The 25,402-nt window shown below is 40.5% G+C and overlaps 1 protein-coding gene across 3 annotated transcripts; it reads left to right on the top strand.

Moving 5' to 3' along the window:
* Positions 1-885: 885 nt before the first annotated feature.
* LOC119741693 (acyl-coenzyme A amino acid N-acyltransferase 1-like) lies at positions 886-24,634 on the top strand. 3 transcript variants are annotated; one of them, XM_038217548.1, is made up of 10 exons: positions 886-993; positions 2,859-2,992; positions 4,277-4,404; positions 5,553-5,810; positions 6,902-7,071; positions 8,554-8,670; positions 11,322-11,407; positions 14,629-14,737; positions 15,873-16,080; positions 24,300-24,634. In XM_038217548.1, exons 2-10 carry the CDS (start codon positions 2,859-2,861, stop codon positions 24,416-24,418), a joined length of 1,329 nt encoding a protein of 442 aa, XP_038073476.1. In that variant the 5' UTR covers positions 886-993; the 3' UTR covers positions 24,419-24,634. The 3 variants fall into 3 exon arrangements, with proteins under 3 accessions (XP_038073476.1, XP_038073475.1, XP_038073474.1); XM_038217547.1 differs by having other exon boundaries at positions 886-1,022; XM_038217546.1 differs by having other exon boundaries at positions 886-1,052.
* Positions 24,635-25,402: the final 768 nt, after the last annotated feature.

Here is a 25,402-nt window from a genome sequence, read left to right as displayed (position 1 = left end):
AATAACCGATTGATCTAAAATGTGGTAGATATATTGACAGTTATAAATGAAAATGTGTATGTCAAGGTCACGTGACCCTTACTTCCGGTTGTACCGGAAGTGCAATAATTTAAGGTAATATGATCATTTGTTTTAGTTTCTTTCTTTTTTTATTCAGTAAATCATTATGATTATACAGTCCCATAGACAATCAAAATGGGAACAGCTCTGTGGTAATCCACAATCACAACCTCGATCTACAGTTTTCCAATTTGTTTTCTCAGTTCTTAAAATATATTTATAGCAATTAGCCAGTTGATGTCGTCAAGAGTCGCAGAAAGGAGGAATTGTAGTTGGTTCTTATCATACTTGGCTTTTCTGTAGGCCAACCAAATTATTTCTTCCATTTTCTCCCAGAAAACCAAAGCTACGGCTAAGCTGCTTGCTAAGCACATCTAGTCAGCACTGAGCCCTCCGTCCGCCGAACTCATGGATAAAAGTTATACCCTCAAAATATTATATTTTGGTGTTCTGAGAGCCATAAAATGATGAATTGAAGAGATATGGTAATGAACCTGTTCGGCCCGGACTTGTGGCTTCAAATTCTGAACATTTTGGATGTTATTGGCATGATGGGCGTCGCGACTGGGGGGGGGGGAGGCGCTTTTCAGCTTAGGGTTCGTCTTCTCTCGAAAAGTCAATTGTCAACCCACCAACAAATGAAAAGAAATGAAAGGTGACATGATGATCATCATTTTTCTGTGCAGCTTGAATACCTGTGAGAGTTCTGAGTATTTTACAAAGAATTTTGAAGTATGGGCATTTAGCACTTTTGCACGGTCCGGTTGCACCCCTGTGACCGTACGTGGTACGCAGGGCGCCCTCAAGAGAATTCCCATTTCCCAATATGCCGTAAAAGTTTTGGCTGAACTTGGTTTCTGCTCGGCCGTGTTGCTTGTCTGGTCAAAAAGTAATCAGTTAGCGCCGGTTCTCACACTCACAGAAAGTTGCACAGTAAGAAAGATTTACGCATCAATATCAGGGTAACTTTGGGACCCCTCTCTATCTCTTGAGTGAGTATGAACTATGATACCGTACGCCAGTGGCGTACGTAGCCTCGGGGGGGGGGGGGGGGGGGGGGGGGGGGGGGGGGGGGGGGGGGGGGGGGGGGGGGGGGGGGGTGGGGGGGGGGGCGTGGGGGCGACCGCCCCCATGAACCTTGTCGCCCCCCAGTGCCCCCCCCCCCCCCCCCCCCCCCCCCCCACTGAGATTTTGAGTTTCTATAAAAATTATCATTGATCTACATGACTCCATGGGCCCTATTATGTACTACAATGTATCTTTTGCTTAGAAAATATTGGTTAAAGTGGTCAGAAATTGCCTCAGATAGCACCACCCTGACCACAGAGCATTTAGAATCCAAAATTTTTCGGGGCCCTTAAGCGGGCCCTGAACCCCACGCCTATAGCTCAGAATTCTGGTAGCTGATTCAATGACTCCAACCTCGAAAACAATGTTCACAAAACTTTCTTATGCCTTTAGCTGAGAAAACCTCGAAAATTATGTTTAAATTATTATCTTTTGTGAGAGATTCATAAATCTCTTTTGTGAGAGATTGGTTAAAGTGTTAAGAAATTGCCTCAGATCACACCACAGAGCATCAAAAAACCCACGCCAGTAGCTTAGAATACCTATAGCTGATTCAATGTCTCCAACCTCGAAAACGATGTTCAAATAATTATCTATTGCCAAGAAAATATTAGTTAAAGCATGGAGGAAAGTCGTAAGAAATTGCTTCAAATCACACCACAGGACATCTAGAATCCAATTTTTTTTCGGGGCCCTTAAGCGGGCCCCGAACCCCACGCCGCAAGGGCTTCGCGCTTGCATCAGTTATTATCAAGGTATGGCCCCCCCCCCACTTTTGAGAAGCGATTGACGCCCCTGCTTGACGCCCCCCCCAAAGAAATGTTCCAGCCCCCCCAGCGCCCCCCCCCCCCCACTGAAAAATTCCTTGCTACGCCACTGGATCAAGGTATGTCCCCCCCCTACTTTTGAGAAGCGATTGACGCCCCTGCTTGATGCCCCCCCCCCCCCCAATGAAATGTTCCAGCGCCCCCCCACTGAAAAATTCTTGGCTACGCCACTGGATCAAGGTATGTCCCCCCCCCCCCACTTTTGAGAAGAGATTGACGCCCCTGCTTGATGCCCCCCCCCATGAAATGTTCCAGCCCCCCCAGCGCCCCCCCTCCCCCCCCCCCCCCCCCCCCCCCCCCCCACTGAAAAATTCCCGGCTACGCCACTGCCGTACGCGGGGGTGTGACACAACTCGACTTTGTGGAACTGGAAAAGCAACACGCGTATGCTGAGTAGGCAAGCTACCCCGATATCTGTAGGGGTTACAGTGGGTAAATGTATTCAGTGACCAAGTGACCGTTCTATCCAAATTTCGGCTAAATAATTTGACGGATTATTTGTATACAAAAATTTGTTGTGCGGAAAGTTCAGCAGAATTTTTTGGGAAAGAGTTCCATATTCCTTAATAATAATTATAACCAAATCTAGTTTTGCTGAAAGCCCCCCCCCCCCCCTGCTGAAATCTCCGCTCCTTAACCCGGTTCGGTCCAAAACGTGTAAAACTGTACTGTCACTGACTGTAGGCTACGTACATTGTACATCAGTCATGAAGATGGTATCACTATCAGCATGCGGTTTTCACAGCAGAATGCTGAGATTGTGCTCTTTTCAAATCCGTAATAAAAAAAAATTGACCTCGGTCGACAAGCGACTCATCAGCTCATGTAGCTTGATTGCATCACATATTTGAATATATATGAACCATTGAATAACCACTGAAATCTCTTTTCCCTTCACTTTAGATGTCTACCTCCCAATTTGAGTCCACTATGCGCCAGCCTAGACTCCTTACAGTTGCTCCTTTTTCATCCTTGGTAGACAGTAAAGTGACTATAAGAGCAACTGGTATGAAGGCTAATAGCCCTGTAACCATCAGGTAAATGATGAAGACTATAAAAAAAAAAATACTTACAGGGCCCATGTAATGTAATTTTTTCAGTGCAATCTTTGAAAATGCACCTTTTTGTCCCATTTAACCTTATTTTCAAATTTCATTTCGCCACTTTTAAGGGCATTTTGGTGCCTCTTTGGTTTTTATGCTACTGCAAATGTCCATATTCATGAGTAAAACTGCGATGTCATATCAGGCAGAAGCCCCAATGTTACAGCTATTCCAGCACCAAAATTTGGCCGAATTTTTGATATTTTGCTGTCATGAATTTAGTCTTCAGTTCTTTTGGTGATTCGTTATTATTGCAGTACATGACAGTAAGACAGTGAGCAAAGTTGTCTCACAAATGTTTTCAATGAGCAAATTTTGGGGTCACAGTTGGAACAGAAAACCCCTGGAGTGAGCAGTGTCTTCCTGAAATGACATCACAGCGACAGCGACAGCGCCCTCATTTGTCAGGAAGTTTGAAATGTTTGTAAAAGTGCTGTTGTCAAATGGTTTTCATACATTTTAGAGGAGTAGAAAGTTGCACAAACTAAATATGTTCCCCAGTAAAATTCATGTCATAAGCCATGGGCCCTTTAAGCGTTCTGTATTTGAGTTCACAAGTTTTCAAGCTCAACTTGTGATTTTAATAGTAAAATATGTCAAGTTGTCTTGTCATTGAAACAAAATGACAATTAAAAGTGAGATAAAACTGCCCATGTGCATGTCCTCCAAAATTATCTGAATAACTCGACATAAACTCAGGCTCACCTTGGAGAAAATAACTTCATCCTTCAAATCATTGTGAAGAAATGAAAATTGTTTAACCAGTTCGCACCGGAGGACGTGTATACACGCAAAAGTTTTTTCGAAATTCAGATCGGAAGACTGATAAACCTGCAACCCGCAATGTGTCGGTGACCCACTCGCAGCAAGCGAGGCCGGAAAAATCAGGTTGTGCTACCCGCAGATCATTGCCTGAGCCCATCTGGCAGAGAGGTTCGTGAAAAATAATCCTTCACCTGGGTCTTGTCACTGTCAAAATAACCCCGGTGCAAACTCGTTCAACGTGCCATTACTGAAACTCAAAGTTTTGAATCATCAGATAAATACCAAAACAAAATGTAAAAATAAATTGGTCTATTTGTTTTGTTTTTTTTGGCTTAAAATTGTTGATTACCAATTTATATTTTAAAATAAGGTTTTTTTTATAAGATATCATCTGACAAGGAAGGATTATTGTTAAATACCAGTATATTGATTGTTTTTTATGCTTTTTCACAGATCTTTCGTTCAGCAGGAAACCCGTAGGAGTGGTTTCGTGAAGTTTGAGGCCCATGCTCATTACATCGCGGATGATAGGGGAGTCGTATCAGTCCCTGATCAGATGTCACTAGGAGGGACGTACACCGGTAATTGTAATTGCCATTTTTCCAGTTTTGATGAAGTTTTTGGAGAATTAAAGAGGTTGTGGAATGCTCGAAGACATTTCCGTCATTTTTCGGGTATATGTAGCCTAAGATGTGATGAAATAAAAACGACTTCTGTTTGTGTCATAAAATGAGTACAAAAGGTACTTTTGAGAGCTGTTTTTCAAGTCCTGTCATGCCTTTTTCGACCTGAACGTGCAATTTGTGTAAAAGTCGTCGTTGCGGGCAGCAAACAAAACACAGTAAATCGTGACGTAATAAACAGGACTCCTGATGCAGAGTAGCATATACGAGTCCTGTTTATTACATCACGACTTACTGTGTTTTGTTTGCTGCCTGCAACGACGACTTTTACACAAATTGCACGTTCGGGTCAAAACAGGACCTGAAAAATAGCTCTCAAAAGTAACCTTTGTACTCATTTCATGACAGAAACAATAGTCGTTTTTATTTCATCACACCTTAGGCTACATATACCAAAAAAAATAACGGAAATGTCTTCGAGCATTCCACAACCTCTTTAAGTGGAAAAAACAAAATGGTTGCTGTTTTAACCAACTTGAAAAAGAAAAAAATGAGAAAAAGAAGGCCGTAAAAGGGCAGATAATGGCTGCCAAATAAAAAAAATTAAAGATGTTTAGTGTGCTGCCATTTTGAAAAAAAAACAACGGGAGGTCCCTTTTTTTTCCCCTCCAAAATGGGCGCCCATGCATCTAGGCTATTTTTCAACATGGCTGCCATTTTTTTAAATGGCCGCCATTCATGGACTTGGTGAAATGACATACCAGCTTATATGGGCTATCGATGCAACAGACAAAGAGGGCAAAATTTTGTGGGACGCTAAACTTTTTTTTTTTATTTGGCCAGATAATGGCAGCAATGCATGGTTTGGTGCTAGTACAATAACGATACAACCCCTTGCAGTATTTTGTAGTTGAGATTTTGAGTAGGCCTACTTGTCGTTGTTTGCCAATGCTACCACATACAGTCATCCAATTTCCTTCTACATTGTAAATAACGAAAGGTTTGCAGAAACACCATGTGCGAATAATTTTCAAACCTTTCATTATTCAGTATCTCCACCATGCAAAGCCTCAAATCTTACTCTATTGCCTTCTTTTCATTCCAAGGAGCTGAACCAATGGGCCTGTTCTGGAGCATGGTCCCCTCACCAGGCCAGCGCTTTGGCATCCGCTTCATTGTCAAAGATGTCACAGAGCCCATGGTGGTACACCTCTCCCTACACCGTGGTCATCTGGATACGAAGAAACTACAGACGGCTGAACCAGAGGCTACCACGACAGCTGAGAGGCGGTACATGGGCCAAAACGTAGAGAGGATCACGGTCCACAGCGGACGCTTGAGGGGGACTTTGTTTAAACCGAAAGGTACAAGTACCTTAAAAATCTTGTCAGGAGTGTCATTTTGGCATTGCTAGTGAAGCGTTGCTTCCATGTGATTAGGTTGAAGGAGCATGCATTCCATTGCGAATAATCAATGGGAATGCAGGCTTTTGGCGATTTGTCGTCCCTTGAATATCATGAGTGCACCACACAGGGTCATCTGCAGATAATGTATGGGAATAGATACTATGTAAAATCATCATCATTTTCTGTCAAAGTGGTAAACTTCAGAAAAATAACTTTCGCCCGTGCCTACTTCTTGCCCCTCCTCCAAGAACCAAATCCTGTTATGCTGAAACAACACAGTATAAAAAAACATCTGACACTTAAATCAAGCTGGTTATACACAAACAATAAAGATAAAGGGCAGGGTTGTAACGAGTCACTGATTTTTGTGACTCGAGTCGTAAGTGACTCAATTCGAGTCGAGTCATTAGTTTAAGAAGGTCGAGTCGAGCCAAGTCGAGTCACAGTGTGTAGTCGAGTCGAGTAGAGTCAAGTATTTAAGTCGAGTCAATTTGAGTCGCAAATATTTGAACACTATACAATAAATAAACACAAGAGAGAAAGTCATTTTTTTGGCTTTTTTAATTTTACATTTGGGCTACTACACATGTGGCGACACCACCTTTGACTCTTAATGACAATAAAAAAGGGGGTGTGAGCTGATCACCATTCAATTAATGGGGACACAGATCAAACCACGTATGTACATGTATGTAACATTATTCGCGAAGATTCTAACGTGACGTGAACAAAAACCGGCACCGGCGTACGTCATTGCAAATGTTTTTCGCAAAGTTTTGCTTTTAATTGGGGACTCGAGTCTTATTGGCCTTCCTCGAGTCGAGTCGAGTCGAGTCATTCTGATGAGGTACTCGAGTCGAGTCATTTGCTCACAGTGACTTGAGTCGAGTCGAGTCATTTGCCTTTAGGAACTGGAGTTGAGTCAAGTCGAGTCGTAAACAATTGTGACTCGGGTCGGACTTGAATCGAGTCATTGACTCCAGTCATTTCAACTCTGATAAAGGGCAGATGCCGATTGTGACCAATTGTATTTGTTTCTGTGGTACCAGGTTCAGGTCCGTTCCCTGGTGTGATCGACATGTTTGGCTCCACTGGCGGACTGATAGAGATTAGAGCAGCTATGCTGGCATCTCGTGGCCTGGCCTGTTACGCTCTGCCGTACTTCAGCTATGATGACCTACCTGCTAGCATGTGGAACCTGGAGCTGGAATATTTCAAGGTTTGATGAAAATCTGCCTTGAGTGCAGAAAAACATGCAAAACGAATTCAGGCCAACTTATACTCACTCTTAATTAGCCGACACAATTCTCCAGAATTTTCATCGGGCAAAGACAAGGTCCTCAGTATTTCACCAGCCAAATTTGAAGTCTCAATTTAATTTGTAAAGGAAAGTTTTCTTCGATATTTTGCACCTGAGAGTGAAGCCAAGCGATTTCAATTTGAAGCCTAAGACGTGACTTGTACATGTCCAGCTGTTTGAAAAGATTGACCCTTCAGTGGTCTGGCGGCAGACTATGGAGTGATGTGTAGTAATAGACCAGTGCACATTTTTTGGAGTGGTTGTTTGATGTGCGAGTCTATTTTCTTGACTTGCATGTTTTGAAAACCTTAAGTTTGGGGACTCTCAAACACAGTATTGATGACGCGTCCCAAATTTTCGGACTAGGAGCAGAACTAGATTAACTCAATTTTTGTTTGATCAGTCACAGACAGTCAAAAATTCAATACCGTTCCCCTGCTATGCCTTTTAGCGCAGGCTATAGTCACCAACAGTCAGATCATGCTTCAATAGGCACAGTAACAAGTCAAATTCCATCTTCCGACAAAAGCCGGTGACTGGTAGTCACAGTTGGCTCATCAATCTCCTACAGTCAAAGCACGGCTATATCAAGTTTTATAAGGCTGTGTCCGAAACGGGCTTCCAGAGCTACGGCTACGTCTATTGTCAGCGCGTCCCCGCGCATTTTCAATGGCCGCAGACCTGGACTTAGCTCTAGACAGTTGATTCGGATGCAGCCTAACAATCAGCCAGTAAATCCTGTCTTTAACCCTGCTGTTATTTAAGCTGTCACAGACAGTCTAAATTTACTTCCACTTTGGTGCATACCTGTGTCCCCCAAACCTATGTTCCCCAATACCAATGTTCCCTGTTATCCTTACCCTATAACCCTAGCCCTAACCCTAACCCTAATCCTAAGGATTTCGGAGAACATCAGTATTGGGGAACATAGGTATTGGGGAACATCGGGTAGACCCCCGTCCACTTCCCCTGCTATACGTTTACAAAGGCTGGTCACCAGCAGTCAGATCATATGTCTGGCCAGCACTGTGACCAGTCAAACTGGGTCAACAGACAAAGCAGGCAAGTTGTGGTCACAGCTGTTTTATCACTCACTTGGAGTCAAAGCATAGCTGTATCAAGTTACTTAAACAGTCCAACGCAGTCAATCCTGCTTTATATAGGCTGGGAATTCTTAAGGGTTGAAAACAGTCACTTGATTGATTTTGACTGCAAGAACAACTTGGCACAGATTGTATGTTTGCGTAGGCAGGAAGCACTCACCTGTTGTTAAAAACAGCCGTTTGATATATTTTGACTGCTCTGGTCCGGGGATGGCATTGATGAAATTGCCAGGCAGAGGGGGAAGGTTTTAAAAATTATTTACTGAATTTGATTTGATTTTTGTTTATGTTTATGAAGGAAGCTGTTGACTGGTTATGTGGTCAGCCCTTTGTGAGGCCGGGTGGCATTGGAATGGTAGGGGTGTCTTCTGGCGCACAGATAGTCTTTGCCATGGCAGCTCATTTTCCAGAAAAGGTAAAAAAAAAACGCTTCATATCTCCCAAAAATACGTACTTTTGCTGTGCCACCCACAAGATACTTGTGATACGGATTCTTTAAAAGAGCATTCTTGACTCGAATGCGCTATTTTTGGCTTTAAAACCCATTTCCCAATAGTGATTATCACTGCAAAGATCATTAAAATGTAGAATATAAACAAGTCCACAACTATACAAGATTTGCACATTTCATGTAATCTTAACATTTGCATTGTGGGATATAATCAAATCTGAGATCAAATCATTATGGAATCTCTGCATTTCTGACTTTGGGGACTACATGCATGGACAAGTTGGTTTATGACACAAAACATGGTAATAAAAGCTAAGAAGGAAGCCAATCATTTGCTTTGATAACTTTCTTAAAGTTTTTTTTTTCGTTGGCCATTTTTGAACTCTAAAACCCACACATGAAGAAAGCATCAAAACTGCAGCTTGAGTAAACTAAAAGGTGGTCATATTGTTTTGAATATAATTGTTTTTTCCTTTTGTTTCAGTCAAAAATTGTAAGTTTACCTCATTTCAGTTTTGATTACTAACGAGAGCCATAACAATTGATTTAGCCAAAAAAAAATCAATGTTTTGATGTTGATTTTGAGACATCCGGGAATCCTTTATTAAAAGATCCTGCTGTCTGATGTCTGTCTTGTCTGTCGTGCTGTCTGTCTGTCTGTTTGATGTCTGGGTGTCACATTCTTTGTATAAGGCCAAAAAAAAGAATAGTTCTGCTTCCGGTTACCCGACCGACCCTATTTTTAGGCTGCGACCCTAAAAGTTTTGTCGGCAAGTCAAAAAAAAAAAAAAAGATTGAATAAATAAAAATAAATGTCTTGTCTGTCTTCACAAAATACCTCTCAACAACCCTTTTGCATCAAAAAATGCTTGTATTTATTGTTTTCTTACTTACATTCGCTATTTTTTCAAAAGAAACCTCCGTTATTTTTACAAATTCGCTTCACGATTCAACTACTTCGCAATTCAATGTCTATAATCACGTGCGTAATAAGCGCAATGCGGCGACGACTGGTTCCCGCCACGCTGCGCAGGGGCCAATGATGAAAATGCGGTGACTAGTCTGTACACGGCTATGCGATCGATAGCGCTAGCATGGCTATGCAGGCGCAGGCACGTGCTCTGTCAACTGGTCGGATTCGACATCGTAAAAATGCCAAGAAGACATCGTAAAAATGCCAAAAACACCGATGGAGAAAGAACATTTTTGCAAGTAAATTCACAGATTTGATATAGCTTGTCTGTGTATGTATTTTCCTTGCTCAAGAGTTCATTTTGAGATCGCACTACTCGTATTTGGAGTGATACAATGCAGCGTGTTTCCTGAAATGTTCGACCCGTTGGCCGCGGGCACATGTACATGTACATGTACAGTGCATCACACACTTCGGAGTTTTGGCCAGCTCCCCTTCTTGACTAGCGTTGTGCATATGGTGCGAACGACCTGAATTTTCCACAATTTTTTTACGAATTATCGAACGTAAATATATTGACGATAATTAAGGTAGGTTTTATTCACTTTTTGTGACCATTTTGTGTATAGCTTTCGTAGTGCAATGGAAATAGTTCAGGCTAAAACTTTGCATATAATTGAATACCCCATTCAATCTGCATAAAAAAAATTGGCAAAAAAAAAAAATATTCCGACCGACCGACCCTATTTTTGAAAGGCATGTAATCGGAAGCAGAACTATTCTTTTTGTTGGCCTAAGGCCTAAAAACTCTGATTATCTGATCATCCAGTATATGGACGACCACATATACCGGTATACGCACCAATTTCACTGTCCTCTGAAGTCACACTTAGCACAGGAAGAAATGATTGGTTTGTTTTGTTTAGCTTTTTTGGCAAATTTGTTTCTTTGAGACTTTGAATAGTTAAATATTACAACAACACCTCTATGAAAACACTCCAAAAGGTATAGGCATTTTGAAACCTGACTGTATAATGAACCCCTTCTCAAAAATAGGTCAGTTGAGGGCGCACTGACTAGCGGATGCCTCGCGAAGCGCGGCATCCTGCAAGAGACACAATCTTCTTATCGCCCGCCTTTCAGTCAGAGCTCAAGATGCAGCCTGGATAGGTTGTTAAACTGTTTTCTCTAGTAGGTTTGAAGTTCCACTTGCCTAGCTTCAATCCTCCATTTTCAAGATAAAGTGTATATTTCCAACGCCGGTCGGCCGACCAACGTTGGAAAAAAACTGGCTTTTTTCAAAAACTGTTCCTAATTTTTCATATCGCATTTTGTTTGCAATTGATTACACACCTGCCTGTGAAGGGGTACAAGCCTTCTAGACTGATTCTTGACCTTACAATTCCCAAAAGTCTATAAATTGCTCCGTTTCATCTTAAGTGGGGTCAGGGAACCAGACTACAAGAACATGATGGGTTTTCTTGGTTTTTCCTGCATGTACAAGCCCAAAACGTGAAACAAGTCAGTTTAACAACATTTGCCATAACATACTAATCCTCCAAATCCATTGATTTTTGAAAATGCAGCAAAAGCAAATGTTGTACATTCCCTTTAATTGCTTGTGTGACAGGCCCCCATACGGTCTTCTGTGTGTTATACATCAATCAAGACTAAACTAATTTTCATTTTACTTGTTTGTTAGGTGAGAGCAGTAATCTCTATCAATGGCTGTCATGTTCATACGCTGTTTCCTCTCACAGTGAATGGAGTGCCAGTGCCATATATAACGTGAGTAGACTAATGTTGTGCAAACCTGACCCCAAACTGAAACCGACCCGAAACCGACTTCGGGTCGGGTCGGGTCAATTTTTCCATCATTTCAGTCAGGTGGGGTTGGTTTTAGTTTCGGTTTTACGTTTGCGATATTTGGGTTGGGTCAGTATAGCCATCATGTGAAAAAACCCCAAAATAAACCAAATAAACCAAAACAAAACCAGAAACAGTTCAGCAATTCACGCGGTAAATTTTTTTAGGCAGACTAGAGTTATTGTACCTGGAATGACCAATGTCATTCCACTGCGCGATTGTGCATGCGTGCATTGCGGCGATCACGCACAGTCTATAACGTGTTGGTCTTCACCTTAGGCCCCCAAAAACGTCTCCGGTTTCTGGTATGCGCACGCGTCGCCTGAGCCATGCGCGTCGGCAAAATTTAAAAAAAAAAATTTCAATGTAAGATATTATCTTAAACTGCCAAACTCACTAGTTTGACTGGAATCCTGCTGCTGCACAATTTTAACCAGTTTTTAGATGGGGTTACGATCGAGTATAAGCTTTATGCGGCCTCTCTGGGCTCCCACACATTTTGCACTAAATTTAGTCGGGCACCATTTGCAGTCATCAGCCGACATTTGACGGGAAAAAAGTAAAAAAAAAAAAAAAAAGCCGTGTCGCCGCACCTTTTTGGGGGCAAGCTCCATACCAGAAACCGGAGACTTTTTTTTGGCCTTATGCCTCTTCACTGTACCGTATTATATGATATGATTCGTTACCAAGAGACATATTGATTTTGTTCAGGCACAAAAAACAGACACAGTTTCACGGGCCAGATATTCAGGGTTTTAAAAAAAAAATTTGGGGGGGGGGGAGGAGGGAGGAGGGGGTTTCGGTTCAGTTTCCGGTTGGTTCAGGTCAGTTATTGCTTGATTTTTTATCGGGTGGGGTCTGGTCGGGTCGGATTCAGGAAGTTCAGACCAGTTTCAGTTCGGATTAGTTTTATATCTATGATCAGTGTTCTAGCCAGGCATCAAATAGCGCTAGCACCCGCTACGCTTTCGGAAATAAGCGCTACGCTTAAATCGCGCCGCTACGCAACCGCTACGCTATAAATTTTGGTTGCGAAAAAAAAAAATCTGCCGTTTGTTCGTATACAAGCGCAGCGACTTTGAGCATTGCGCACTGGCCGTACGACACAGCGAAAAATAAACAACGATCCCACCGCACGTAACCCGTACGATACCCCTACCGTGATGCTGCGCCACACGCATTCGCTATGATACATGTAGCAATAAGCACGTGCTGTTTTGTGCTGCGTAGATACAGCGCTCCGTACGACGTACGTGTCACCATGTCACGTACAGAGCGCTCTGTGGACCACACCATTTTGCGGTATCGGGTGTGCTTTCCTATAAAGGTCAATATTTACAAGCATTTCAACTGTTTTAAAATAAAAAATAATACTTTTTATCAAGTCCGAAACATGTTACTGTTTGAAAATAAGTTCTTCACGTCGGAACATAATTTTCGTAAAGGATTTATTCGAGAAACGATGTCCAAAGAAAGGTTAAGCACCCCTACGATATCAATGGATCCGTCCACAAGATGGCCGCACGTGAAGAATTCTTCTCGAAGAATGTCGCTGTCGAAAATTTCAATTTTTGACCACACTACTCGTTGCTGATAATAACAGTTCGATAAGTTTGGTAGTAAAAACGGATCTGTTTGTTCTTAGGACAAAACCAATTAGCAAGTATTGCAACAAAGCAAGTTTTTAGCGCTCCACGAATGCGTTGCTTTCTCAAATGCTGAGGGAAAATTTGGTCGCGTAGTTCGCCGGCGTAGCCGGTGTGAGCTGGCCCGCGCCGCGCCCGCACGCCGGGGCCGGCCGCGGCCGGGATAGGAAGCAATTCCCGGTGATTATTTCTCATCGTCATTATCTACAATTATATTTTTTAACATAACAAAAATGAGATTTCTCCTTCACATTGTGTTGTAGCATATTGAAATTGCAATCGCCGACAACTTTTTCTGTCTGGGACCTCCATGGTTTTACAATTTCTCTCCCTGCCGATCGGATGGTTTTATTTACAAATTTAAAATCGGAACTACTGCTACTACGGCAGCGCTACACAACACAAGGCTTCTTGAAATATGAACGCAAAATATGAAATGTTCATGCGATTTGTTCTCGCACTTAATATTGACAAAGTAAATCCCAATTTTTTATAAAACATTGAGGAACTACTAAAAATGGTTAAACATCAGAAAGCATCGATCTTGGAACAATTTATACAAGATAACAATCTAAAATTTGAAAACAGAAGAAACTTTACAGGAGCAAGACTATCAATCATTGAAACAAATAAAACAAAATTTCTTATAATTTTAACACTTCTGCTAAAAAAAAAATCAGGGGAAAGTGGCAGGGAATTGCCTCAGATTGCACCACAGAGCATCTAGAGTCCAAAATTTTTCGGGGCCCTTAAGCGGGCCCCGGACCCCACGCCGTAAGGGCTTCGCGCTCCGCGCTCGCATTAGTCGTTGAACCAAAATTACCCCTACGCTATAATTTCACCCTGGCTAGAACCCTGTCTATGATAGATGCAAAATGTTAGAATAGACCCTACACTTTCAGTCCTCTGAAAACTGAAAAGACAAAAGCGTACTAATGCTGGCCCCAAGCCAGTCTAACTCGGAGCACGATGGCTCTTGAACATGGTGAAAGTTTTTAATCCAATGGAAAAGAGAAATTCTGTTGGATTCATGTGTATAGTGTTTGATTTAGGTAGGATTGTTAGAAAGGTAAACATACCTTGGGATCTCGAGAGGCTTGTGATGGGTAACTCTCCACCCGGTGGGCTTGAAATGCAAAAGAATATATTTCATTCCTCCAGCCCCACAATTAGCAAATGCTCATGTGATAATGTACAATGTGTATAGAGTTGAAGGTGAAGCCCATACTAACATGATTCTTAGCAAGTTGGTTGTGTGATTCCAATAACAACAGATTAACAACATGTGATTAGCTTGAGAAGTATCACCTACTTGAATTTGCCATGAATATTTTAGTAAGAAAGGAAACTAGCCCTACTTTCTGGAATCTTAATTTTTCTTAAAAGTAGTAACAATTTAGCAAATCTTCCTTTGACCGCGTTATGTGTTTACTGTTTCTGTCTTCTGAATACAAATAGTGAGAGGAAAAGCCAATAACCTATTTTCAAACCTTGCAGATGTGACATAGGCAGCATGAAGCCTGCACCAACGGAAGGTGCCCAAAGTCTGTTTGACACCTTCAAGGCCATCTATGATATGGAAGAGGACAATCATACCATCTACAGGGTAATCCACAAACTTTGTATTGAGCCGTTCTGAATTAGGCACTTGCTTTTTGAAGTTGCCGATTATTCCAAGTTGCTCAAATTTTGTCTCGGCCGGTGCCTAGCCTGGTATACGTCACAGGGAAGTGCATGCCATAGACCTTTATCATGCTGCCACCATTAATCAGTCATGTTCCCTGAATCCAATAACAGTACTAAATGATGAGATGCACTTTCATCCATGATGTACAGGCTGAGTGAAACAAAATTGGAACCCAAACCCCAACAAATGTATTTCATATTAAAAAAAATACGTAGCACCAAACATTACAACATGTACAAAAATCAATTTCATCAGCTCCTTTTAGATGAAAAAAATTACTGAAATTACTCAAATCGTTCAAAGAATATATGTGATGCGATCAAGCTAAATGAGTTGTTTGTCAACCCCGGTCAAAAAAAGTTTTATTACAGATTTGAAAAGAGCACAATCTCAGCATTACTGCATACTGCTGTGAAAACCGCATGCTGATACCATCGTTAGTTCAACAATTATGGAAGTTGGAACACCAAGAGATGTGATGAAGTGATGTGATGAAGTGGCCCTATTTTGGCCTGTATCTCCAATTCCTGACAAACGACTCATGTAGCTTGATCGCATCACATATCACCATTTAAACACAATGACCCTACAACCTGTTCCGGCCACACACAAAACCAGCAGTTTATTGTATATTCTGTTTGGAACAACAAAGAAAAAGACACAGAATACTTGTTTGAACAACTGTCAACAACTGTAGTACACAGTGTTTTTAGTAACAACCCTGGTTAGGCAAACATTATGAATCATAAAATCCACTTTTCTTTAAAAAGAGGGGCCTTCAAAAGGACTTTGTTGAATATTTTTAACTTTAAACTTAGGATTTATCGCTGGTGATGTTTGGAGACAATGGTGACGACAATTCTTGAAATCACATTTTTGGACCAAAGGGGATTTAGGGTCATTGTGTTTCAAAAATGATATTCTTTGAATGGATTGAGCAATTTCAGTACTTTTTTCATCTCCGAAGTAGCTTTTTGTAAAAATATGAAATATAATTTTTGGGGTTTAGGTTCCACTTTTTTGACTCGCCCTGTGTTTTTGGCCTGCTCACCAGATTGAAAATGCCACAAATTGCCAGTTTCTGTTCATCACTGGAGAGGGTGACGAACTCTGGGACAGTTGTTACTACGCACGGGAAGCCATGAAGCGCCTAGCGAGACATGGCCGTCACAACTATCAACTACTGACCTATCCTGGTGCCGGACATCTGATTGAGGTTCTATATTCTCCAGTGGCCATGGTTGTTTATTCAATTGCCATTGGTAAGAGACCATATAATCCAGGGCAGATTCCCCCCCCCCCCCCCGAGCCAACATTTGCCAAAGTGTTATGACTTCTGTACAGTGAAATCCACTGGTTGAGAACTGCTTATGTAACATACGTTTTAAATGGCTCATCAAACCCTCCTATGTATGCAAACATACATACCAAGTAGTACTTTCAGTCAATAACAATCAAGTGTACTGTTTTCAACAGTTAAGAATTCCCAGCCTATACATTATAAAGCAGGATTGACTGGCTGTGAATGTTTAAGTAACTTGATGCAGCTATGCTTTGACTCTGGGTGAGTGATAAAACAGGTGTGACCACGACTTGCCTACTTTGTCTGTTGACCCAGTTTGACTAGTCACAGTGCTTGGTTGGCATTATGATCTGACTGCTGGTGACAGCCGTTGTTAAAAGTGTAGCAGGGTAGTGAGGTACATTAGTAACAAAAATGCTAAGGATCGTTACACAGTGGACAAATTAAAGCACCATTTTTTCACCAAAGCATCTCCATGGTATACCTTTTCGAAAAAAAGAAGGACGCAAAATATTGGATGATGGAAAGGGCATGTATGACGTCATTATGACGTCATCAGCTAATTATTACATGAAAAAATATAAATTAATAATAATCTTCAGAACTGCAAGCATCTCAACAACAAGATTGGTATCAAATTAAAGGGGACAACAAGATCTTTCATTTGAGTGGTATGTCATTGGGATGGAATATAGTTGAGGGTGATTTTGTGGGTCAAAAAAACCTTTTTGGTCAAAAGACCTGTTTTTTCGGCTAAAATCATGGATTTTGGGTAGGCACTTTGACACCTTGTTTTAACATGCAAACAGTATGTGGTATTGTGAGATGTTGTTTTTAAGTCAGAGAGAAAGGCTCAAATTCTATGCCAAAAGAGTTTTTGTAATTGATTATTAGTATCTTAAATATTTAAACTTGTTCCAAAGATAAGCGGAAAAGTGAGGTACCTTTAATAGTGATAAAATCGTGACACGGGTGGACAAAAGCACCATTTTCACACCAAAGTATCTCCATTGTTTACCTTTTCGAAAACAAGGTAGGATACAAAAATTGGATGATTTGAAGGGCCATTTATTACATCATTATGACGTCATCGGCTAATTATTACACACTTATACATTAAAATTGAGATATTAGTTAGGAATAAGCCGTGGATCGTTTTTTTTACATTTAATATACGTTTCTGAGATCAAGGAAATCAGTGCAGTTGCCAATTTTGTTCTTAGTTCTTTAAAAGATTTAAATACAAATAGTTTGATAAAATGAGGGATGTTTTCTAATATAATGTAATAAATTAAACATGTATGTACATGTACATTTGACCCTCGCTCCTATCCCCTGTTGTGATCAATGATTCGTTAAAATGCAATGTCTTACGTCATGATTATCTCATAAATGTTACCTCAGGAATGACGCCACGAGGCATTATTTTCCACAAAAGTTTCTACTGTCCCTTCAGCTCCGTATTCTACATCAACTGGCAATGCATTTATTGCCCTAAACCCTTCAACATTAGCCAGGAATTGAGCATATACTTCTCCGGCATTACAATTTAAACCTTTTTGTGGACAACATAGTTTTTCTGGTGTAGTTTGCATGCAGATAATGCAAGCAGTCCAATCCATGATGACTGTCCTGAAATACGATAGTAACAGTTCACATAAGCAATAAAAAGGTAGAATGTTCAAACCAATTATACGTTCCAATGTTGCAAAATAATACGTTTTGTGGAAGTTTGTAAACTTGCAAAGGTATATTTTACGCAAGATGAATTATATCTACAATTTCTACAAAGACTTCTGTTCATTTTTACCAAACTCTCTAATAGTTAATAAACAAGACTACAGATGAAGCTTTTTTTAAAGATTATTTATTTGCACGATCTCAGTCGCAATCCAGCTTTGTGGAAACAAGAAAGGATAAACTACTCACACAGTGGACCTTCAGAGATCCTCTGCTCGTGTAACACAGAAGATGATGTCTGATGGATACTTCAATAGGATAGACGGTCCATCAACGACAAGGATGGTGCATTTAATCGAGAAACACACTTGTGCTTGTGCATCATGGATAATTGTTTGTCTTTTTCACGTCCCAAACTAAAAACCCTTACAAACTGCAGGACATGACTTGCTGCACTGGTATTGTGTTTGTAATGGTTACAGCCCGATAGTACGAAGGTTCTCTAGTCCGAAGGGTCATTAGTCCAAAGGTTCGTAGTCCGAAGGTTCAGTAGTCCGAAGGTTCGATAATCCGAAGGTTCGATAGTCCGAATGGACGATAGGGTTCGATAATCCGAATTGAGAAAAAGGTTCGATAGTCCGAATTGAGAATAAGGTTCGATTGTCCGAATGGGCAATACGGTTCGTCAGTATGACTCTTCGGACTATCGAACCTTACTGTTGATTCGGACTATCGGACCTTATTGTCGATTCGGACTATCGAACCTTTGGACTATTGAACCTTATTTTCAAGCCCGCTGAAACAAACTTTTGCCAGGGGGTGCTGGAATTTCTAAAGGACGGACAAAATTAAGGGCCCCTAAAAGTTTTGGAATATGGATGCTCTGTGGTGCAATATGAGGCGATTCCTAGCCACTTTCATATGACTTTTTTAGCGAAAGTTTTTTGAGATTATAAAGACAATTTATTTCACTTTTTTGTTTAGAATATACTGTTGCTCTTATAACGTTTCTACTGTACTGAAAAGTCGAAAGCCCTGTATTTTTATCTCCATTCTTTGTTCCATTTAATTCTGGACAAAGAATTGTATCATTATGCACTGTGATGAAATATACTGAAGTATATACTTAAACTTATAAAACCCAAAAGGGTGTTTTTTTGGTTCAAGTTAAAACAAAATGGTTCCACTGGAAGCGGGTGAATTTCTGTTCATGAAAATATTCACATAGGCCTAAACGATGTAGCTCATGATATATTTGCAGTGTTATTTGTTTGTTACAGGGAATGACAAATATAAAAGACTAACAGACCAAATGCATCTTTATGTTTATGATCGGTAGGTGGCAAGTTTGGGGCTAGGCAAGGATTTATCGGTCTACCTAGTTTTTATGAGAAAAAACTAAAACGAAACTACACTGGAACTAGTTTCAATGGAAGCCCGTCCCACTCCTATTAGGTTGGGATGTGTGTGAACCTTGATATTTGTTAATGTTGAGTACAGAATGCTAGCAACGTCAATGAAACTTTTAAATGAAAAGAAAAACCTTCAGGGGAAAGGTATGAACTTTGCCCCTATTGAAAGATCGAATGAAAAAAAATCGTGGCAAGCATAATCAACTTTGCCACCATTGTCATGGCCGAGGTTTTTTTTGGGGGGGTCAAAGCTTCAATTATGGCGGAAATATCATAGACATGTCATGATTTTAGATACATTGAGAGAAATATCGATTCTGCACTGCCTGAAATATAAAAAATACCTCCTCCTGATATTTTACAGTGTTACTTTGTGCTAGACGTTCGAAGCGCCGCGACTTTTTAGCAAACGTTTTTTTGAGATTATAAAGACAATTTATTTCACGTTTTTGTTTAGAATATACTGTTGCTCTTATAACGTTTCTAGTGTACTGAAAAGTCGAAAACCCTGTATTTTTTATCTCCATTCTTTGTTCCATTTAATTCTGGACAAAGAATTGTATCATTATGCATGACATCGCATGTAAATAATATTGTTGCTAGGCTGCTTTCTTACATTTAGTAAATTCCGTCGTGTATATTTTGTTTTATTTTCCGAGCCCTTACGGCGTGGGGCCACAGGGCCAGGGGCCTGCTTTAAGGCCCCTGAAAATGTTGGATTCTGGATGCACTGTGATGAAATATACTGAAGTATATACTTAAACTTCTAAAACCCGAAAGGGTGTTTTTTGGTTCAAGTTAAAACAAAATGGTTCCACTGGAAGCGGGTGAATTTCTGTTCATAAAAATATTCACATAGGCCTAAACGATGTAGCTCTTGATATATTTGCAGTGTTATTTGTTTGTTACAGGGAATGGCAAATATAAAAGACTAACAGACCAAATGCGTCTTTATGTTTACGATCGGTAGGTGGCAAGTTTAGGGCTAGGCAAGGATTTATCGGTCTACTGAGTTTTTATGAGAAAAAAACTTGCAAAGGGTAACACATGAATAGCTTTTTTATTAAAACGAAACTACACTGGAACTAGTTTCAATGGAAGCCCGTCCCACTCCTATTAGGTTGGGATGTGTGTGAACCTTGATATTTGTTAATGTTGAGTACAGAATGCTAGCAACGTCAATGAAACTTTTAAATGAAAAGAAAAACCTTCAGGGGAAAGGTATGAACTTTGCCCCTATTGAAAGATCGAATGAAAAAAATCGTGGCAAGCATAATCAACTTTGCCACCATTGTCAATAGCCGAGGTTATTTTTTTCGGGTCAAAGCTTCCATTATGGCGGAAATATCATAGACATGTCATGATTTTAGATACCTTGAGAGAAGTATCGATTCTGCACTGCCTGACAATTTAGAAAATACCTCCTGATATTTTACAGTGTTACTTTGTGCTAGACGTTCGAAGCGCCGCGCTTAGCCGCGGCAAAACTAGAAACGAACAAAACGAAGGAGATATTTTTAGAGCAAGCATAATGTATAGCGCAGCGGCGCAATTTCAACGTCGTAGAACACTGCTGGCTGGAACACATTTTTGCCCGAGAGTAGGGGGTGCTGAAGCATATTTCAGCACCCCGATCCAAAAAGTTGGGGGTGCAGCACCCACAGCACCCTCCGTTCCCGCGGGCTTGTTATTTTCGTTTCGGACTATTGAACCATCGGACTGATGATTAACCTTAAATTCGGACTATCGAACCTTCGGATAAATAAACCTTCAGACTGATGAACCTTCGGATTAATGAACCTTCGGACTATTGCTTCAAATGTTCGGATTAACGAACCTTATTTCATTTTCGGACTAACGAAACCCCGTTATGGAAAATTTGTGCATTTGAACTATCGAACCTTCGGACTAAAGAACCATCGGACTATTGGACCTTCAGACTATCGGGCGGCCCCCGTTTGTAATACATTGTTAAAAGACGTACCATCACCTTTTCCGGCCACTCTGTTAATCTATTTCAAGTTACCACGTTCCTTTCTGTCTGGCTCCTATTAACCCATACCTCATTACCGGTAATATACAACACATATAAGAATGTTACGTCTTCCAGCTATAGTAAATGGTCAAAACAAATGGATGTGGTAAAGACCAAATTCAAGGAGCCGCACAATTTCACACAATTTATTTTCTGCGTGACAAATACCGTCATTGTAGCACTTTTGTCCATAATCAAAAATGCTTAGATTTTTCAAGAAAATTTGAAAATAGTGACGTCACTGCAAGAGCAAATCAGCTTATTGTTACTTAAATGTCACTGATTATATCACTCTTCAATTCCCTGACCCTCAAAATGTCAAATTAATTACTTGGAGTCTCATCACAACGCTTCACGACCTTATTTTCTACAATTAATTACTGTACAAGCTCGGTAGTATATTGTGACGTCATTATTACGTCATAAAGTACCCTTCCTGTCATCTGATTTTTTGCATCCTAAAATGATCGTAACACATTGGCAAAGCTTTGGTGAAAAAATGGTGCTTTTAAATACCATGTAACGATCCTTAGCATTTTTGTTACTAATGTAGCTCGCTATAAGATCCCTCACTTTTCCGCTTATCTTTGGAACAAGTTTAAACATATTTATGATACTAATAATCAATTGCAAAAACTCTTTTGGCATAGAATTTGAACTTTTCTCTCGAACTTAAAAATAACATCTCACAATACCACATACCGTTTGCATGTTTAAACAAAGTGTCCATGTGACTACCCAAAATCCATGATTTTAGCCTAAAAAACATGTCTTTTGACCAAAAAGGGGTTTTATTTGACCCACAAAATCACCCTTAACTACATTCCATCCCCATGACATACCACTAAAATAAAAGAGCTTGCTGTCCCCTTTAATTTAATACCACATTTGTTGCTGTAATGCTTGTAGTTCTAAAGATTATTATCAATTTATATTTTTTTCATATAATAATTAGCTGATGACGTCATAATGACGTCATACATGCCCTTCCCATCATCCAACTTTTTGCGTCCGTCTTTTTTTCGAAAAGGTATACCATGGAGATGCTTTGGTGAAAAAATGGTGCTTTTGTCCACTGTGTCACGATTTTTTCACTAAGGTACCTCACTAGGGGGAGTGGAAGTGGATTTTGACTGTCTGTGACTGTAAATAGCAGGAGGGTTAATACATCACTTATTGAACTCAAGGTAAATTGCCTTGAAATTCACAGCGAGTTTATAAACAGCTAGAATAGATCCCAGAGAATGTGTAAGCATAACAAACCAGATTCGAGCTTTATGACCGAAGCATTACATGTTGTCTTCAGAGTTGAACAATAATTCGAGTGTAAAAATTGAGAAAAAACTCCCAAATGCCAAAGTGACTTATCATTTATCTTTTTGCTTTCTTAATTACATGCAATTAGACTGGGCAAACTGGTCCCTGGGCCCATTTGTTATTAATAATAGTAATAATTACCCTGGATTGGACATTTGGGAGACATCCCCATAGACTTGTGCAAAAAAATTAAATTTTCCAACTTAAATGTGCCCTAACCCAATATTCCCTCGACCTTTTTCCACGAATTTCGGTATGTTTACTAATTAGACCAGGAGCAACAAATATAACCTAATTGCAACGATAAAATTGTGCCTCTAAAGGGGAGTTGTGACATTAGGGAGACATGGAAATGTCTCCCTAATGACCGATGTCTCTCATCGTGCGAAGAAATTGTACCGTGTCTCCTTAGTGGTACCATTACACGTATACTAATAATAGCGCTTTTACATCGCAACGGGGTATCAAAGGGCTTTACAATTATTATTACCCCTGTTTCAATGGGCAAACACTCCTGAAACTTTCTCAACTCCCTGGGGAGCATACACGGCCGCTAGGCAGCCATTTCGGCACTCTTGGCCGTAATCAACCTCTCACAGTAACCAACTCTGCCTCACAGGTACCCATTTACTCCTGGGTGGGGAGAAGCAGTGAGTGACAAAGCGCCTTGCCCAAGGGCACACACACCACAACCCCAGGCTGGACTCGAACCCACAACCTGCAGAATTACCTGCAGAGCACAAGTTCAATGCTCCAGACAGCGAGGCGATGGCACTCCACTGCCCCGGTTCACAAGTGACATTCACAAGTGACAGTCCGTCAGTCAGTCAGTCAGATAGGTAAAACGAGGACAACTGGCTGGCCCACTGGGACTAGCAATATATTACATCAAAACAATTTTAGTTTATAATATGGTGATGGTTTTATGCAAGCTCAGGTAAAAAAAAAAACACCTCAACTTATGATTACTTACGTCTCCGTTTTGGGGAACAATACCCCATGGACCACACCACAACACATGCCTGTCAACTGCCAATACTAGGCCATCAGCCTCTGGGTTTGGTGGGTATCAAATGAGGGGTATAATGTTCATTGTGATTTTTGGCAAGGTATGCACCCTAGTTGGAAAATATGTGATAGCATTACAGCGGTGGCAGCTTTTTGGGTGCTATCACAATAAAACAAGCATATTGATGGCCATTTTGAAAAAAAATAATAAAAGCGGTAATTAACTACCACCGCTCACACTGCAAAGCTATCCAAGGGCGGATCCAGGGGGGGGGGGGGCCAAAGGGGGCCATGCCCCCCCCCCCAAAAAAAAAACGAAATCAAATTTTTTTTTTTTTATGTGACATCGCAATAAAGGCAGGCAATGAGTACACCACCATCTTTTCCTCAAAAAACATTGGTTAAAGTGGTCAGAAATTGCCTCAGATCGCACCACAGAGCATCTAGAATCCAAAAAATTTTCGGGGCCCTTAAGCGGGCCCTGAACCCCACGCCGTAATTTTTTTGACCCACTTTTTGGGGGGACCAAAATTTTTTTTGGCCCCCCCAAAAATTGTGTTCTGGATCCGCCCTTGAAGCTATCACACATTTTCCAGCTCTAGATGTGCATACCTTGCCAAAAATCACTATGAGCATAGCCCCTTTCGATCATTTCGAAAGGTGGCCCAATTTTTGGACTGAAGCTGATATGACCTATACAGTTTTCTCATTGCATGTTTATTGCAGGAAGCGTAGTTGACCATGGAGGTACTATCAAGGATACAGCTAAAGCGATGGAGGACTCGTGGCCCAAGATGGTCAAGTTCCTGCATAACTACTGTGGGCGTAACAACTCCAAGCTATAAGCTCCAAAGTTTGTGAAATATGTTGGAACTATATGCTGCAGTTGAACAAATCCTACTTATTCAAAAAATATTACTGAATTAGAAACAGCAGCTGCTTTGATAATTGGCTTATGTTGATAAATGTATGTTGATAAATACATGTATATTTTTCTTTACAAAAATAGGTTTGCAATGTATTATTGCTGAAATATATTATAACTATGCTGCAGTTGCAAATCCTTCTTATTGAAATGTTTTACTGAATCAAAAACAGCAGTTGCTTTAACATAGGTTTTCCCGGCCAATTTCCTAAAATATTCATTCACTTCTGAAAATCGGTTATTCATTTTCGTCTGATTTTGAATGCACATCTTTAATCCCATAACATTAAACTAAAAATGAAATAGAATGACCAATGTTTGAAATCGCCCTCTAAAAGCGAAAAAAGTCTTGTAAACGAATCTGAATGAGCATAAACGCAAGGTGCTGCTCAATCACTGAACTGATTGAACTGAAATGGAATCGAATGCTCTGGTAGCGAAAATGCAACGCGTAATCAAAGCGATTCTCAAATTCAGACGAAAACGAATGACCGATTTTCAGAAGTGAATGAACATTTTAGGAAATTGGCTGGGAAAACCCATATAATGTGATAAATGTATTGGTTTGTTGAATAAGAAAGCCTTTTTTTTTGTTGGGAAGATCGCAGATCTGATCTATTTTTCTGTTCTGTAGATCCCAGAAACCAAAGATGAAATGACAAACAGAAATCTGAGGTGCGTTTTGGTGGTGTTAGCCAAGAATTGGTTTTGTTTCTCTTTGGTTAATTGTTTCGGGGATTTGAAATTCACCAACAAGAAAAAATGTATAATTCTTTACAAAATTAGGTTTGCAATGTATCATTCCTGAAATCATGCTAGTAGGATCTGCACCTCGGTCCAGATATATCTTGCTCTCTGCATCATTGATAGTGGTTATGTACATGTACAAAAGTTTAAGCCACTC

This window comes from Patiria miniata, unplaced genomic scaffold, assembly GCF_015706575.1.
Source record: "Patiria miniata isolate m_02_andy unplaced genomic scaffold, ASM1570657v1 HiC_scaffold_5, whole genome shotgun sequence".
NCBI classification, from domain to species: Eukaryota; Metazoa; Echinodermata; class Asteroidea; order Valvatida; family Asterinidae; genus Patiria; species Patiria miniata.
This window is presented reverse-complemented; position numbering and strand designations above follow the sequence as displayed.

Coding starts and splice junctions, on each gene's coding strand:
- LOC119741693 (XM_038217548.1), top strand. CDS start 2,859: ATGTCTACCTCCCAATTTGAGTCCACTATGCGCCAGCCTAGACTCCTT. Junction 8,671..11,321: donor CAGCTCATTTTCCAGAAAAG/GTAAAAAAAAAA, acceptor CTTGTTTGTTAG/GTGAGAGCAGTAATCTCTAT. Junction 14,738..15,872: donor ACAATCATACCATCTACAGG/GTAATCCACAAA, acceptor CCTGCTCACCAG/ATTGAAAATGCCACAAATTG.